This window comes from Patagioenas fasciata, chromosome 1 (assembly GCF_037038585.1).
Source record: "Patagioenas fasciata isolate bPatFas1 chromosome 1, bPatFas1.hap1, whole genome shotgun sequence".
Classification (NCBI taxonomy): Eukaryota; Metazoa; Chordata; class Aves; order Columbiformes; family Columbidae; genus Patagioenas; species Patagioenas fasciata.
In genome coordinates this window covers 199727050-199743466 of record NC_092520.1, presented here as the reverse complement: position 1 = coordinate 199743466, position 16417 = coordinate 199727050, and the positions used below count along the sequence as shown (strand labels likewise).

Here is a 16417-nt window from a genome sequence, read left to right as displayed (position 1 = left end):
TCACACAAGCATATTGATCTTAAACTTGATCTTCTAGGTCTTTTCTCACTCTTAATCCCACCAGCTCTAAAAGCTCAAACTTATATTTTTGCCATCCCATTTCCTGCACTGAATGAAAGGGTAAAGTTTCAGAGGTTAGGAAATCTGAATATATATATAAAATTTTGAGAGTGTTTCTAGATCAATGTATCAATGATGGTTTCACTTAAGCAGTCAGTCTGCTGCTACTCTCCCACCCCAACGTATAAATCCATATCACTCACTTTCCTCTGCCATCAGTAACAAGCTTACAATGACCCTTCTTGCCCCATTCTTACTACTTTAAACCAAAGTTCTAGTTATCATCTCAACCTGCTGCAACATATTACAGGATTACTCTGCATCCCTGGAGTTTTTCTGTTCTACATGTATTCTTGTGTCCGGTGCAGTTTAAATTACACTGGACATTACAGTGTAAGAACATAGAACCACTGAGACAGACAGTTGTGTAGAAAGCAAAGGAAACAGAAAGAGTCAGGTGAACCAATCTGAGCCCTGAGACAATTTTAGATCATGAAACAGTAAAGATATAGTGAAGAAGAATCACTGGTAAGGTACAGTGGTTTGAGACAAGGGAAAAATTTCCACGAATTTAGATAGAAAAAATAAACAGAGTCTAACCTGTGCCATGATTTTACATAACCACTTAGGATCTACAAAATACAGATCTCTCAGCTGTAGTGCTGGGTCTTGAAAATGAAGGAGTACTCCTGCACAAAGAATATTTTAATTAGCAATACATTTCTCAAGCTCCACATTAAGCAAAATAAACACCCCACTCTAGGCTATTTTTCTCACATGACTTGACGTAAGCCACCTGAATAATAAATTCAGCTATTGAATTTATGTCAGTATCTCAGTAGAGTAGAATGCAATCAAGGTTTGTTCAGCTTTACCTTTATTTTCAGATGTTTTGTTAGATTTGTAATCTGACCTGGGTTTTTGCCAAGCATCTATGTCCTGTGTGGTTTATTATTTAATCTTATGAAGTCTGTATGGCACTGAGATAAGCTGTTACATATATTCACCTAACTACCATTCTATTCAATTGCGCGTTTCTTCAGAAACTGTGCTAACTTGCAGGCCTGATGATTTCAAGGTCAGATAAAATACATATATTGATACAGTAGTGATCCTTTATATCATGGAATTACTTTATGACATAACAACCTGGATTATGAAACTAATGTCACCCAAGCTTAAGCATTTCAGCTCAACACTTTGTGGCAACCCTGTGCAAGATTTAAAAATGTGTACAGGTCTGTCTGCTGCAGATGTGCACCCAGGTGCTAGCAAACATACACCAAAGACAACATTTTACCTGATTCATTCAGAAAGTGAATGGCGTGAGGGAGTTCATTTTCATCCAGTTGTAACTGGCTTTCTTGTACCAGCTCCACTAAGCGTTTCTGATCAATCACAGGAAATTCAACTGGGACGTTTTTACGTTCCAGCAAAATTCTCTTCTCCAGCTCCAGGTAGCTGTCAGGAATTAGCTGACCAACCACTGGCTGATCTCTGATCTGCATAATAAACTTACATGTAATAATTCATTTATGTGAAACGCAGACAGTAAAACTAAGATGTTAGGTGGGGATTTCCACTCAATAGCAGCAGCAAGAAGGAACAAGAACACTCATTTATTGACTAACATGGCTCCTGAAAGGTCAATGTAACTAATTATTATTTTGTGATTATAATATGAAAATATTAATTCTATAAATTAACAAATAAGAAAATATTTCCATATTACATGCACATAAAAATAAAAAATATGTCTTCTGAGAAATTCAAAGAGAAACTTTGATTTGAAGTAAAAAGAAAACATTCAGTATATTAACAGATTATGTCATACATCTCAAGTTAACAAGAGACAATAGGTACATGATTAAAAAACCAATACCTCTTGTAATCTATAGTATCTCTAGGCATGTCTTTAGCTAAACCATGGGGAAAAGGGCTGTAGCTCAATTAAGAGTCTCCACTGCTGACAGTCAGTGGTCAAGAGGAGCGGAAGAAATAAATTTGGTCAGGTTAGTAACACTGAAGGGAAATACAGGCTGGTGCTTTGCCCCTGTTTCCTGAGCTTGAGTTCCTTCCTGGAGAAAATGACTTCCAGTATTATCTGGCACCTGACCAGGTTTTTCATTTTCAGTGGGCACTGAGCTAGTCATTTTCTGAGGAAACAGTAAACAATTTTCCCAACATTTCCAAATGGGCTTCGTAGTTTCTAATCTTCCTCTCAAAGTTAAGCACCAATGCACTGTGGCATTTTATGTGTCAAAAATGTAACCGGTACCTTGTGTAATTTCAAAGAGTCAGAGCACTTGATGAGAATGGTAAACACTTGCCTATCTTCTAAGCAGGTACCTTGTAACACTCCTTTCACAAAGTGTCTACATTATTTATGGAAACTATCTCCTTTCCTTCAGGCTACCTTACCTTAAACATCAGTTTAAGTCACAAGAGATGTGGATGTTACAGGAAAAAAATTTAGGGACCTAAAAGTGAAATATTTTCAAAAAGCAGAACTTCTGAGTGTTGTAGAAGTACAGTGAGCTATAGGGCTACATATATCTCCGTGAACACCAGCTCGGTTCATGCCAACTGATGTATGAGAAGTGGAATCAATCCATTCCACCTGAAACGGCACACTTGGTGCCACTTAGCCCTGGTTAGCTGTTCCTTGGACTGCTGAATGAAGTTGGGCAGATTGTAGATGTGGCTGAGCTGGTAGTTTCTGAGAGAGAAAGAAGAGGTGTGCGTACTCTGTCTCTCATTTGTAACACACCAGCGTGAGGTGGCTCATAAATACAGCATTTGCTCTGTAACAACTTCCAAGCAGTAATTCAGAAGAAATCTGAGCTCTACTGTGATATATGAAGTTCTGCCATTGACTTCAGTAGCACAGGACATCACCTTATCTCTCTAACATCTTATGACACTTTACATTATCAATACTGTAAAAATTAAAAAAAATCAATTATGTATATTCTTTTTGCTACAGATTTGATCTTGTTTTCCTATAATCTCCTTGCCTGGGCTAGTCTCTTCATACTTGTCAATCACACTTGGAGCTTCATGCTGTGGCTAAGGAAACAGCAGGGAATAGGTGATAGGGATGACTTTGGAGACAACAGAACTACAAGTACAGATTCTCTGATTTAAGAGGATCATTCAGTCCAAGGGGTTTTCTTTTCCTGCTTTAATTCACTGTCCTCTTTCTAGGAATAGTTTCACACTATGTAAAATGAAATCAGTAAATGGAGAAGAAGTTTGCTGTCAGAAATCACAAAATCTTATTTCCTGGTCCCCTGAAATCTCACAATACTTACAATTGCAATTACATGTTGCCATCCAAACAAAACCAGGTATTGATCAGCTATCTTAATATGAAAAAGATGGCCTATTTTTAATTACATATTCTATTTATAGCCCTAGTGCTTGAAAACAATGCGGAGATTTTTACTAAGTTGATTTTTTGGTAGAAAATGAAATGAAAACAAAACTAGTCATGTTCATTCATTACTTCGCTGTGTGTAACATTTTATAGAAGGCAAGATGAGTTTGCTATCACACTAAAAATGTATTTACTTATGTGCTTAATTAAATGTTTAAAAATGTACTTACTTAACTAAAACTAGGATGCTTTCTACACCATGAGCAGTACGTAGCTTACCTTGAAGTGAAGACTCTCCTTTATTATGATTTTCCGAAGCCTGATAATGGAATCGGATTCTTCCGTAGCGTTCACAAAGTGGTAATCTTGGATTGCTGGGAAGCCTCGCTTATTCAACAGCTCTCTAGTAATTTTAGTCATGCAGGACTTACGCTGCATTTCATCAGAAACATCTAAATGAGTGCCAACAAGAATGACGGGGGATGTTGAAGCTCGAGCCTGTTAGTAAGAACCACACAGTTGATGAACACAACTGTAAATGTTGATTGTTTCATATCCATATAAAATGTGATCAATTTAGTCAATCAATACAACGAAAAAGCTACTTTTTCTCCCTCTTTAAATACTCCTCCTCTAAAGAAGTTTGAAATCTGAAATACTATTTCATGCCTTTATTAAATGTTTAAACTGTAATCCCTTATAATAGCCTTGACTGGATAAAGCAGTAAAAACGTATCAGTCTACATACAGAGAGCAGTCTATTTCAAAACAGAAATATTAAAAAAACCAGCTTTTTCTAAAAGGAAGCAGTGTAGATCTGGATTGCATACTTTGCAGATTAATAACATTGTCAGTAAAATACAGAGACAACTTTTTTTTCATTAGAAGTGCCTAACAAAATGGAAAAGTAAAGGGTGTTCTGCTAGTCGTCATCAGAACAGTGCAGCAATGAAAACCAGCAAGTACAGCATAGCAAAGAACGTATCAGAAATGGCCTTCATCAACACTTAGCTGGCTGTAACTCTCTGTCCTGTATCACTGCTTAAGGTGAAAAGAGTGAAAAAGATACATTTAACAAACAGGATCAGTATGCAAAATCTTTGGGTAATTGTATTGTCCAGCCAAAGCTAACCACCATACAAAAGGAAAAGACAAGTAATGCTCACTATGGGGTGGTTCCATCAAATAAAATACTTAAAGCAAAAGAAAAACATACAGGCACATTCTCAGACCAATTTCCCTACGATAGTCCTGGAATCATTCCTATTAACAATAGGATGCTAAGCATACACTTAACAGCATGATTTCATACCTGCATCTAGTCAGTTTTAAATGAGTCAAATTCTGCTTTCACCAGAATTTACAGTAGTGTAAAAAAAACCAAACAGGTTTAACTCATCATTCCTTTAATACTACCCCTTTCTTAATCAGTCAATTCAAAATATTGCAGAACATAGAAGTGGTTATTCTGCACATCACACTGTACCATTTCAAGTACAAAATGGTGCTGATTATGTCTTTGTATGTCTACAGGTATTTTCATATCCAGCATATGATGCATTTCAGCTCTTGCTTCACCTTTTTTATTAATATTTGCTGGAGAGCTTCTTTCCTCTTCCCATCTCTAAAAATATTTGTGGTTAATTTGCTGTTCACCAACAGTGCCCTGGGAAGTGGAATTCCATTCTGTACCTATCTACAGCTTACCTTGATGTTAAAAAGCCATGGTTTCATAGCATCCACCTCTGCTAGTCCTTTGCTGAGGTCATAAACAGCAAGATATAAAGCTCTTTGGGTCATAAAATGGGGATGGGTACTGTAGAACTCTTCTTGTCCTAATGATAAAAAAATGTCTACTGTTTAGTACTTCTCTCAATGAACATCTTCAGATCACAAAAAGGCAGCAAAACACTTATTCTCAGATCACTAATCCACAAATGAAATTAATGTTTACGGAACACTATCTAAATTGACAGGAAACCTGTAATAACTATGAATTTTAGGTAGGTACTCTGTGGTAACCCATTGACTGAATTGTAATGTTGAAATATGCATGCTGGTTTTAAATCAAGAAGCGTAAGATTTATCAACTGGATAAATCTGGTTGCTGCAAAGACAACCTGAAAGGTTACGATCCTTTTAAAACTCCAATACTGAATTTCTCCCTCACTCTTTCCTTCCCTCCCTTCCTTCTTCCATCTTTTTCTCCTATCCTTGCAGCAACTTCAAAATACAACTCCTAAGTTGACACGATTAAGTACTTAAAATCACAACTGAAGCTGGACATGCAGCTTGAGTGCTGCCCTTCTGTGCATATCCATTGAAATTTATAGACTGTTTTTAAGTGATCACAGACCAATGCTTAAAAATTACTCTTCTATAGCCTAAAATATGCCTGAACTTCAGAAGCGTTTCTGGAGTTCCCCAAACTTAGGTTTTCCAAAAGCCCAAAGTTCAAAGACTCCCCCTAAGTGCTTTGTTTTCTTTGACTTAAGGAAGCAGTGACACTGTAGAGCGTAGAGAGACCCAGATTGTAAACGAGAGAGAAAGAATTGAGTGGAAGATGATTCCTCTGGTGACTACAAGCAGTTTCTTACTGTTCTGAAATGACAGTTCTAGAGTGCTATGGCTGAAATTAGTGGTCAGACCATGTTTGGTGATAAGAAATACCTGAGGCTTTATATTAAATTTGAGGGATTAGCTGCCAGTTTACAGAATTCACTAATTTATAAGCAGTCACTTGACTTCTGGTACAAGTTTGCATGATTTTACTGTCCACAATTTGAAATTTCACAGGCTGACAGTAAGAATAAGTAATGCATTAAGGTGCTAGAAAAAAACAACAGTGAAGAACAATAAGCTCTTGAAATACCTCCAAAATCCCACACATTTAATATAAGCTCTTTCTTCATTTTGCCCTTCCCTTGAATGATCCAGTCTTTTACATCAATGCCCACTGTAGCTTTTGGAGACCCCAATTCTGTTCGTTTGCATTTCATTAGTTGTTGTAGCAGGGTCGTTTTCCCACTGCCAGTGTTTCCAACAATCATGAGCTTCATTCTGTTATAAGGCACAGCCTTCTTCAGTCGTTGTTGAAGAAATCTGGCATAAAAAATTGCAGAACTCACAGAAGTGTATAATAAAGAAGAATACCAAAACAACTCAAGATCAAGGAAAAATCTAAAACCATACCATTTTCATCAAATTTTCAGTATCTGTTTGATATTTGTGGGAATTTAACAGTCCATTGTAATTTCTGATTTGAAAGTTACAGCTTAATTCAGAATGTGTCTCTTTTTTGTTTTGTAATTACCCAAAAATGTGCTCTGAGCAATGCACTTGAGAACACAAGAAACATATCGGAAATAACTGGTAAGCATCATCTATTGCATGGTTTACCAAAGGATCAAATTCAAGAAGTAATACTACTATAGTCTAAATTGCTATATTTTATTTTATATGTATTGATTTGATATGATATATTATACCTTCTATAGAGCAGCACACTGGATCTCATATGACAAACCAGCATGTCTTTTCAGAAGGATATGCTGTTGTTTTTAATGCTTATTGCATATCCCAAAAAAGCAAAACAAGAATATTCAAGAACAACAGGGCAACAAACCTGATAATGTCTCTGGCTTTGTATCCCACATGTTTGAAGTCTAAATTAAGATGGAGTCCTTCCAAAGGAAGGTCCCAGATTTTGGACAGTCTTCCCATTTCATCTGGAAAGAATCTCAAATCAGGATTGTGACTTACATCCAGAGAGGTCAAGTTCTCTAGGAAGCCAATCTGAGGAGGAATCTAAATAAAAGAACATTTAATGAGCAATTAAACATTAAAAAATGTATGAGCATGAATACATTAAATATTTAACAAAACATCACTGCAGTTTAACCTTTTTTAATACACAGGCCTAATATCCCATACCAGTAGACACAGGACCTCGTAATGAATTAATTATACAAACTGATCATATGACACATTCCAGACAGAAAAGTTTAAAAGAATATGGTGACTTTCATTCACAGGAAGTACTATTCGCACTTACGTTCCATTTTACTAATACAATTCGCAATGCTATGAGAGGTGACATGAAAATCAAATGAACATTGAAAAACCGCATTCAATTGAAAAGTAATTTAATTTTCTTTAGGTAGAATCTTACACTTTACCTCCTTTAACTTGTTGTGGGACAGGTGTAGCTTTTCTAGCCTAGACCATGCACAAGCCTTTTCACTCAAGTCCAAGACATCTATTTGATTATGATTAAATAACAGCTCCCTTAAGTTTAATGATTTCCAGTGCACTGGTCCCGGCAGGCTTATGATCTTGTTTTGGCTTAAATCTACTGATCGCAAACTAAAAATATGAAAATAAAAAAAATGAAGAAGTTAGCAAATGAAAACAATAAAACCGAGATTAACTGGAATTCTTTTAATATTTAATAAATAAACAAATGGATTAGATATGAGAACAGTTAGTTTTCTGACAAGACTGTAGATGGAAGAAGAAAGAGAACTACTTCTATGAGCAAAAGTAATTGAGATGATCTTGTAAGTTCATTACCTCAGAAAAAATGATAAGAATACATATATGATTGATTCAGTATAATATTCTTTCAGTATATTTGTCTGCGAAGGCAATTGCCTGGTCATGAAAATAAACATCCACACTGTACTGTGTGTATATGTTTCAGACAGTAAATTGAAGAGTCACTTTAAATAAGTGTACGTATTGTGCTAATAGTCCACTTCCTCCTTCTTTCTACAATTTGCAGACATGCATGGCTCTGGTCAGTTTAGTAGCAGACACAGATAAATAAGCTTCAGACTCCTGTAGGGCAAATATTCAGTCATTCAACTGTAACCAGTATAGTTACAGTTGTATTTATATTTGTACATATATTTACAAATGTATATTATACCAAATAGACATTTAGACCCAGGTAACAGAGAACAGAGTTTAGCTCAGGATTCCAATTACAGGTGAGTGCGGGACCAGGGAGGACACTGTTACATGCAGTCTAACTTACCAAAAAAAGTGTATTTAAAAAGACAAGTGCAATTTAACGTCATACTAATATGCATTTTCATGTGCTTTTAAAATAAATAAAACAACGGGGAACTTCCTGGTATTATCAACTTTCTAGAACTCAAGATTTCACTTATAAACTATGGATCCTCACACAGTGATCAGAACTCTTTCTTGTTCCGAACCCGGAGACTAACATTAGAGGGTACAGATACCTCACTCTTTTATCAGAGTGTTTCTATGGTATGTGCATAAATTATACAGTTCAACTACATATGTATTTAAGAACTTAATAAAAAAGAACATTTCATTTCTGTAAGTCACCTGTTGGGCAAATGCTCTTTATGTTACTATGGAACAAGAAGCATGAAAAAAATCCATGTAACTCCTGATTGATTTGTCTGGGCTGGGAGACGTAGAACCTGAAAGCTGCACCTTTTTCGACACATTCATTAAATTTTCTGCTGTGAATATAAGTGCTAGCATGCTGAAACAGTGTAATATCATGTTAATAATGACGTGCTGTATGGAAATGTGATTAATCTAGGTTCACAAACCTGTGGATCTGCCCTCCCCACGGTGTCATCAGCACTAACATCTAACCACATCTACCAGTAACTGATCTGATCACCCCTTTCAAGCACTCCCTTCACAACCTGATTCTAGTGACCTGTTAAGGTCAGGAACTTCTATTAAAAAAAAGCAGAAGTCTCACTTCCACATGAGCAATGCTTTGAAGGTATAGCAAAATCGATGTCACATGCATCTTTATCACAATTCCATCTAGAGGAAGTGTTATTCTCTGCGAATAAATATCTTGTGATATTTGGGAAGTGAAAAGCTAATCTCAGTAGCCTTGTGCAGAAGTCTGCAGAACTTATTGAAAAGGATAAATTGCCAGTATCTTTTTACTGTTGGTTTCAAGATAGTAACAAATTCGTTCTGGTCTTCTCAGGGAGAACTGTCAGCTTCAGCAGTCAAGCAATATGTTTTCAGTTACAATGATGGGAAGCTGAGCAACAGAATTTCTCGAAAAAATGAAGAAAATATGACTGATACAGTAGCTTTAGTTAAAAGCTACTAGGCTTTGGATTTACCCTGTTAGAGATGATTTCCTGAAAATCAGTAAAACATGAAGAATTTTCTGCTTAACAAAAGTCTTGCTATAACATTTTCTTCAACAAGAACTTGAGATTAACTTCAAAAAATAAAGGAATAACTTACTGTGGCAGAAGAAGAATTGCTTCTGGAATGTTAATAAAACAATTCTGGGATAATTTTAAGCTTGTTATGCTGGATGACAAGTCAGGTATTATTTCTAGAGCAGAAAAAGAGGTTAATCCTATTAGTTTTCAGAACTGTTCACATTCTTTTTAAGACTGGAATTTTCTAAAATCAAAGATGGACCAAAAGGTCAGTCTATCATCTTCTATATACAGGTGTTTGCACAAGATACCAAAGGTAGAATCTGAATATTTTATTTTAAAGCTTATTTAAAACTAAAATCCCCAAATAAAAGAAGTTTAGAAGCAAGTTAATGGATTGGCTTTTATCACATTACATATTACTACATTTAATCTCCTACTGGCATTAAACACTGAAATAATTTTACTTAACCTTTACTATATTGCCAGTATACATAATATTCCCATAATTCAGCCAGTGAGTGGTGGGTCTTATGCATATAAAAACTACACTAACAGTGTAGCTGTGTTTAATGCAGGTGTATGGGCAACCTTCCGAAATACTGCGGCAATAATTTTGAAGTGGAAGACTTTATGTATGGAAGACAGAAATAAATTCTGACAATAACTTATGAACTCAAGCAGCATTACTAAAGTCTCGTTTATGTAATTGGTATTTTCCATAGGTAAATTAATTTTGACACCTTTGCATAAAATATGCTAAGCCACTGAAACATGCTCTGGACTCAATTTATTGCTTGAACACTGGGTTCTAGTGAAGGTGACGTGCCCTGTGGTACCTCAGATACCTGCACATGGCTTGGAGAAACAACATAGGAGCTATGAAGACCTGCTTTTTCTGGACCAGAAGCTGAAAGCCAAGTGGGATACTTCAGGGCATCTCAAATGACACTTGCGTTCAGGCAACTGAATCAAACATTCTGTCTTATTCACAAGACAACACTGGATATATAGTGTGGTAATATTTAGAATCATAGAATCATTTTGGTTAGAAAATACCTTTAAGATTACTGAGGCCAACTGTTAACCTAACACTACCAAGTCCACCACTAACCATGTCCCTATGCACCACATCTACATGTCTTTTAAACACCTCCAGGGATGGTGACTCAACCACTTCCCTGGGCAGCCTGTTCCAATGCCTGACAACCCTTTTGGTGAAGAAATCTTTTCTAATATTCAATCTAAATCTCTCATGGCACAACTTGAGGCCACTTCCTCTTGTCCTGTTGCTTGTTACCTGGGAAAAGAGACCAACACTTCCCACACTCCAACCTCCTCTCAGGTAGTTGTAGACAGTGATAAGGTCTCCCCTCAGCCTCCTGTTCTCCAGGCTGAACAGCCCCAGTTCCCTCAGCTGTTCCTCATCACACTTCTGCTTCAGGCCCCTCACCAGCTTCATTGCACTTCAATGTCTGTCTTGTAGGGAGAGGCCCAAAACTGAACGCAGTATTTGAGGTGTGGCCTCATCAGTGCCAAATACAGGGGGACAATCCCTGTCCTGGTCCTGCTGGCCACACTAGTGCTGATACAGGCCAGGATGTTTATTTGATATATATTTCAGTTTAGTATTAAATCTGTATTAGTACCAGATTTGCAAGCTAACTTTGAATGATTTCCTTTGTCTTGAGCTTTCCCCAACAGTACGTACAATCTCAAGTACACTTAAGCATTTTCATAGTACCCACTACAAATGTAAAAACACGGTGAGTTACACTGCGTTAGATCAAATGTCCATCGAGCCCCAGTGGAAGTACAGTGCTTCAACACCGATCAAAAACTGATGCTTAGGGAACTGGATAAACAGGACAAGCATACATTTTTCTGTTCTCCCAAGACTCCAAATGCTGGTGAGTGAGGAATTTTGTGACTTGGAATGGCTTCTAGAAGATGGATCCTATTTTCACAGATACTTACCAAGAGCATTCATCCTGGCGTTGAACTGCTCCAGTTTTGTACAGCCCATGAAAACATTCTCAGCAAGGGATGAAATATTGTTCTTACTAATGTTTAAAATTTTCAGTTCTTTCAAGCATATGGGTGAACACAAACACGAAATTTTGTTTCTGTGATAACGAGAAGAAAAAAAATGTTTTATTCAGAAACTATTAGCTAAAAAGTGAAAGAGTAACCTGACAATGTTATCCTTACACTGGTTAACAAAAAATAAGACTTTTATCATATAAAGACTGACCAGTCAGCAAAAAAACTGGTACATTTGGCAACATGGAGTAACATGACTGATGTTACAATTGTTTCAATTAATTTGGAGAACAAAAGTCAGAATGTACTACAAGGTGTCATTTCCTGATTCGCTACGGCAGCCTAATCCCACACAAAGAGAACTGTTGCATTTGTGAGTAGTTCTGGTTACTAGAGATATACCAGAAGAGAACGAGACAAAGATCCTGAAAATACAGAGATAAAAGAACCATGCAACACTGCTTTGCAAGGGTAATATTGCTAATAAAGTTCAAAATAAAGCTAATGAAGAAATGCAACAGGATTTTGAATTTAAAATATTGCTTTTGTAAATTTGATTCACATATTTACTATTCCTTGCTTTAGTTACCTATGTTGCTAACACACTCTGTGTGGACTTTGGTATAAAAAGTGTTACCATCATATTTGACATCAGTTATGGGAGATGAATAAGACAGTATCTGAAGTTTGTAGAGCGATCGATAACAGCATTCTTAAGAATTTCCTTTAGGTCTGAATTATTTAATTCACTAACACATATGATAAAAAGTGCTGGTAAAATAAACCACACAAAACAAACATATTTTCTTTGCTTCTGTCATTTAAACCATATCCATACCAATAAATGCAATTCCATGAATCATACTTCCAAAAAATCTGTGGTGATTGTGAAATACAGTGGAAACTGTATTCTGTATACAGAAAACCTAGTTGAATATGTTAGACAACACAGACATCCTGTGGATGAATACTATGGCAGTAGAAAAATGCTGAACTGCATTTTCAGTATGTTACTGAAGCTACAAAGCTATTAGATTCTGCCAAGGCCCACAGATATGTTCATGTACTTTGTAACACAACACTGAAAATTGTAGCAATTTGCACATTTGGAAGATAATGTCAGTGCTTCACTGCAGACTAAACAATCCTTTCTGTGCTATAACAGTCATCGTTCTGGATAACAAGTGTATGATTTTCTGTTATGTTTGTTACACTGCAGTCCATTTACTAATGCTACTCACCCTTCGAGCAACAGCTGTTCCAGATTTTCAGCAACATTTGTAAGAAATTCAGGAATGCACACCAGCTGATTGTATGAGAGATTGAGTTGCTTTAGAGTTGGACATCTGAGGTATGAATCCAAAGCAAAGGAAGGTCCAATGTCATTTCGAGAGATATCAAGATTTGCAATACAATTCATTTTCAGTATGTAAGTCGGAAAATAAGTAAATCGGTTACTGTGCAAATCCAAGTATATCAAGCATTTCAAGTTCTGAAAGAAAAGGATAATTTAAAAAAAAGAAGTTAAATGGAAACATGAATTTATAGGTTTTACACTGAGTTACATTTTATACAATTCATTAATTTACTTATATTTCTCTCACTAGGAAAAATACCAGAAAATGTAAATAATACCAATGAACCCATAATATTTCTATTACAGAATAAAATATAAAGTATTCTTCAAAATTAATTAGCTCAGTTTCATAAAATTAAACAGATACGAACTGCCTGCAGTTCTTGCCTCCAGTTATTATGTTACTCAACATAACATGTCCTCAAGCAGCTCCCTGCAGTAAATGACTTAAAACAGTTCCATGAAAATACTTTTATCTCTATCTTAACATAAATCCACTGAATGAAAATTGAGTGAATGTATGAAGCATGCGAAAATATACACCCATATTAATAAGTAGTATTTTTATGAGTACATTGTTAGAGACAAACAATTTATTGTAACTGAACTCAACTTGTATTACATAAAATTATACAGATTTACTTCACATAGTTGTTCTGGAATGTTTGTAAGAGCATTTTGGTGGAGTTCCAGTTTCTCAAGATGTTCCAGATGACTAGTTAAGCAGCTATTCTGGCTGATGGCATCAACATTCTCCAGCTCATTTGATGAAAGATCTAGTGATTTAATATATTCTTTCTCTGAGATCAATGAAGAAAGACTGTCTGATGGTCTTATATGTGGAGAAAATTTTGAGACGCCTTCTATTAAAACAAAAACATCGGAAAAATAGCATGATTTCATTTATCACATAATTAAAATAAAAGATAAATCAAGTTGGGATCTAAAGACGCAGAGGACAGTAAATGGTTTGATATTGGTTAATATCCAAATCCATGACAACTTCTATCAAGAGACAGAAATTTGTAAGACAGTAGGGAAGAGATGGTCACTTATGCACTGCACAACAGAAGTAGCTTTTGAAAGCTCATAAGGACACTCATGGAATCTCCCTGCCTGTTTAATTCTACATAAATTATTTGTGAAGTTCAGCATAAAATTTCCCTGTATATACATTATTTGTATCCCACTCTAGTATTTCAAAATGTATCCTCACCTTTGTAAACAATACATAATCTGACTAAAATCTTTGCATACTATGCTTTTGAAATCATTAAGGACAAAAAATCTGTTACATATGTTTAATGGTATAGTTTACTTACTGGGAGATTCATCTGAAGGCAAGAATTTTCTTCTTTGTTTCAATAATGGTTCATAATCTGAGCCAGGTCCCTGGAAAATCCCAGAAAAGAAAAGAAACAGTTACGGATATATACAGATACCTGAAATGACCTGAATTCAGTACATTTCTTTTTATTGTGGTTTCTTTTTATCAGAACTTCCAGGGCTAACACAAAGAAACTGTACCTTTCAACTAAAAATAACAATAGGTCAAGTCTTTCTAAAACTTAGTGATCCATGCAATATGAAAGAACAGCAGATTTAAAGTGCAATGGAAGTAGTGCATTTTTTGGCAACCTAAAATGACTTTCACTAAGATGGGGTGATGGGATGGAGCAGGATATTACAAAAAAGAACTTTCTCTAGGGAAGCCAATCTCTCCAGTTTCCCTTTACAGTCAATGGAAAGAGACGAGCTCCTTTCAAAGAACCTGACTTTGATTTGTCCTCTTATGTCTTCTTGTGGAATCGGTCTCACTTCATTGATGGCAGCAGCACGCTGAAGTTTGGCTTCACTAAAGGGTAGGTAAATCTTTGTGAATAGGCCCACAGTTCCTGTGTCTGCATTTGAACATCAGACAAGAAATACAAGCAATTCACAAGAACTTTTTCTTGATCATAAATTTTTGCTGAAATAAACTCTCACCTCTACAGTGATCCGGAGCACAGTAATTGCACAGCAATAGAAGGAAATATTAAATGCCAACAGTGAGACAAGAGGCCATATGGTTACATGACCTTTCCTAACACTTGATTATTAACAATTTTGCAGTAGGCAACACAGATGGACTTTAAGAAGCCTGGAATGAACAAAGATCTGACTTACCATAGAGTAGGAATGTCGTGGCAACGTAGGAGAACCTCTTTGAAATGCCATTTCCCTATAACAGTCAGGAACTGCAATGGAATTGGACTTCTTTTTTGTAAGCAGTGAACATTCACTTCCTAGTCCAAAACAATAACACAGGAGGACAAATAAGTAGGCAAATGTATTTAAAGATGAGGCTCCAAATTCAACTGTAATGTAGACGCTAACATACAAAGGAGAGACACATTTCAAAAACATCAATATTGGCAGGATCTCACCGATCAATCGTGTGTGCAACAGGCCAAGAATACTGTCAACATGTGTTAGAGTACATGGGCCATACTAATCTGACATACTCCAAATCTGACTTGCAGCTTGTTACATTGATGTTTTACGATTTAAAATTTCCAGCAGGTTAGGATTATTATACATGTTTTATAACACATCTCTGTGCTACTCCAGTGCAAATAACTTTTTAAAACAGAAAACGTTTGTATTTTAATAGACAATTTTGCACTCCCACATTTATCAAGAATGAAACATCGATTGGCACTCTGGTTCTGGTGATTTAGGGTTATCTGGACCCATTCAGCGTTACTCTCCTCAAAGCTATTTTTAAAGCTCCTAAAATCACTCATTAGTGAAGCCTGTATTTTTTTACCATAATTTACATATGACTTAACAACTTTTCTATGTGGGACAACAAATAGTACCTATCAGTATTATATGCCTGTGCTACAGTCCTACAGAAATGAAAAATGGTGCTGAACAATGTAATGGAAAACAAAAAAAATCCTTAGGATTCTCTGAATCCAAAATTTAAATTCTTCATCTGTGATGATTTTAAGTATCCAATAGTTCTAAAACAACAGTGGCACCTGAACAAACAAAAGGCATCTTGTAAATTAAGGCCACTTACTCTTATTATTAAGTTACTGATATTATAGACAGAAATGCTGTTTTTTAGAAGTTAAAGGCATTCAGATTTCCTAACATGGTTACCAAGAATGATGTTGGACTAAACACAGACTTGTCATTCACACTTTCTGATCAATTAGATATCTTTGGGATAGGGCTTGTTTCCCCTGCTTTATTTGTTAACAATATAGTTCTCGATATCAGACTTGGTTGTGCAAACTTTATTAACAGAAACCCCTGAGACCAGGGATTTCTAGATCACAATACACCTGACTTCATGATGAGACAAACTGTGCTCTTGAAACACTTGCTTCTTGCTATTGGCTATAA

The 16417-nt window shown here is 35.9% G+C and overlaps 1 protein-coding gene across 3 annotated transcripts in view; it reads right to left on the bottom strand.

The window, feature by feature from the left end:
• The window catches only part of LRRK2 (leucine rich repeat kinase 2), a 67844-nt gene that overhangs the window by 22200 nt on the left and 29227 nt on the right, over positions 1–16417 (bottom strand). For all 3 annotated transcript variants that reach the window (XM_065837539.2, XM_065837550.2, XM_071803424.1), the window contains 13 exons: positions 15188–15306; positions 14344–14413; positions 13664–13884; positions 12906–13156; positions 11599–11747; positions 9701–9794; positions 7618–7804; positions 7065–7246; positions 6312–6541; positions 5147–5274; positions 3719–3937; positions 1361–1562; positions 661–749 (listed from right to left, as the gene is read on the bottom strand). In XM_065837539.2, coding sequence (XP_065693611.2) covers positions 661–749; positions 1361–1562; positions 3719–3937; positions 5147–5274; positions 6312–6541; positions 7065–7246; positions 7618–7804; positions 9701–9794; positions 11599–11747; positions 12906–13156; positions 13664–13884; positions 14344–14413; positions 15188–15306 — 2141 coding nt within the window. The remainder of the gene's footprint in view (positions 1–660; positions 750–1360; positions 1563–3718; positions 3938–5146; positions 5275–6311; positions 6542–7064; positions 7247–7617; positions 7805–9700; positions 9795–11598; positions 11748–12905; positions 13157–13663; positions 13885–14343; positions 14414–15187; positions 15307–16417) is intronic.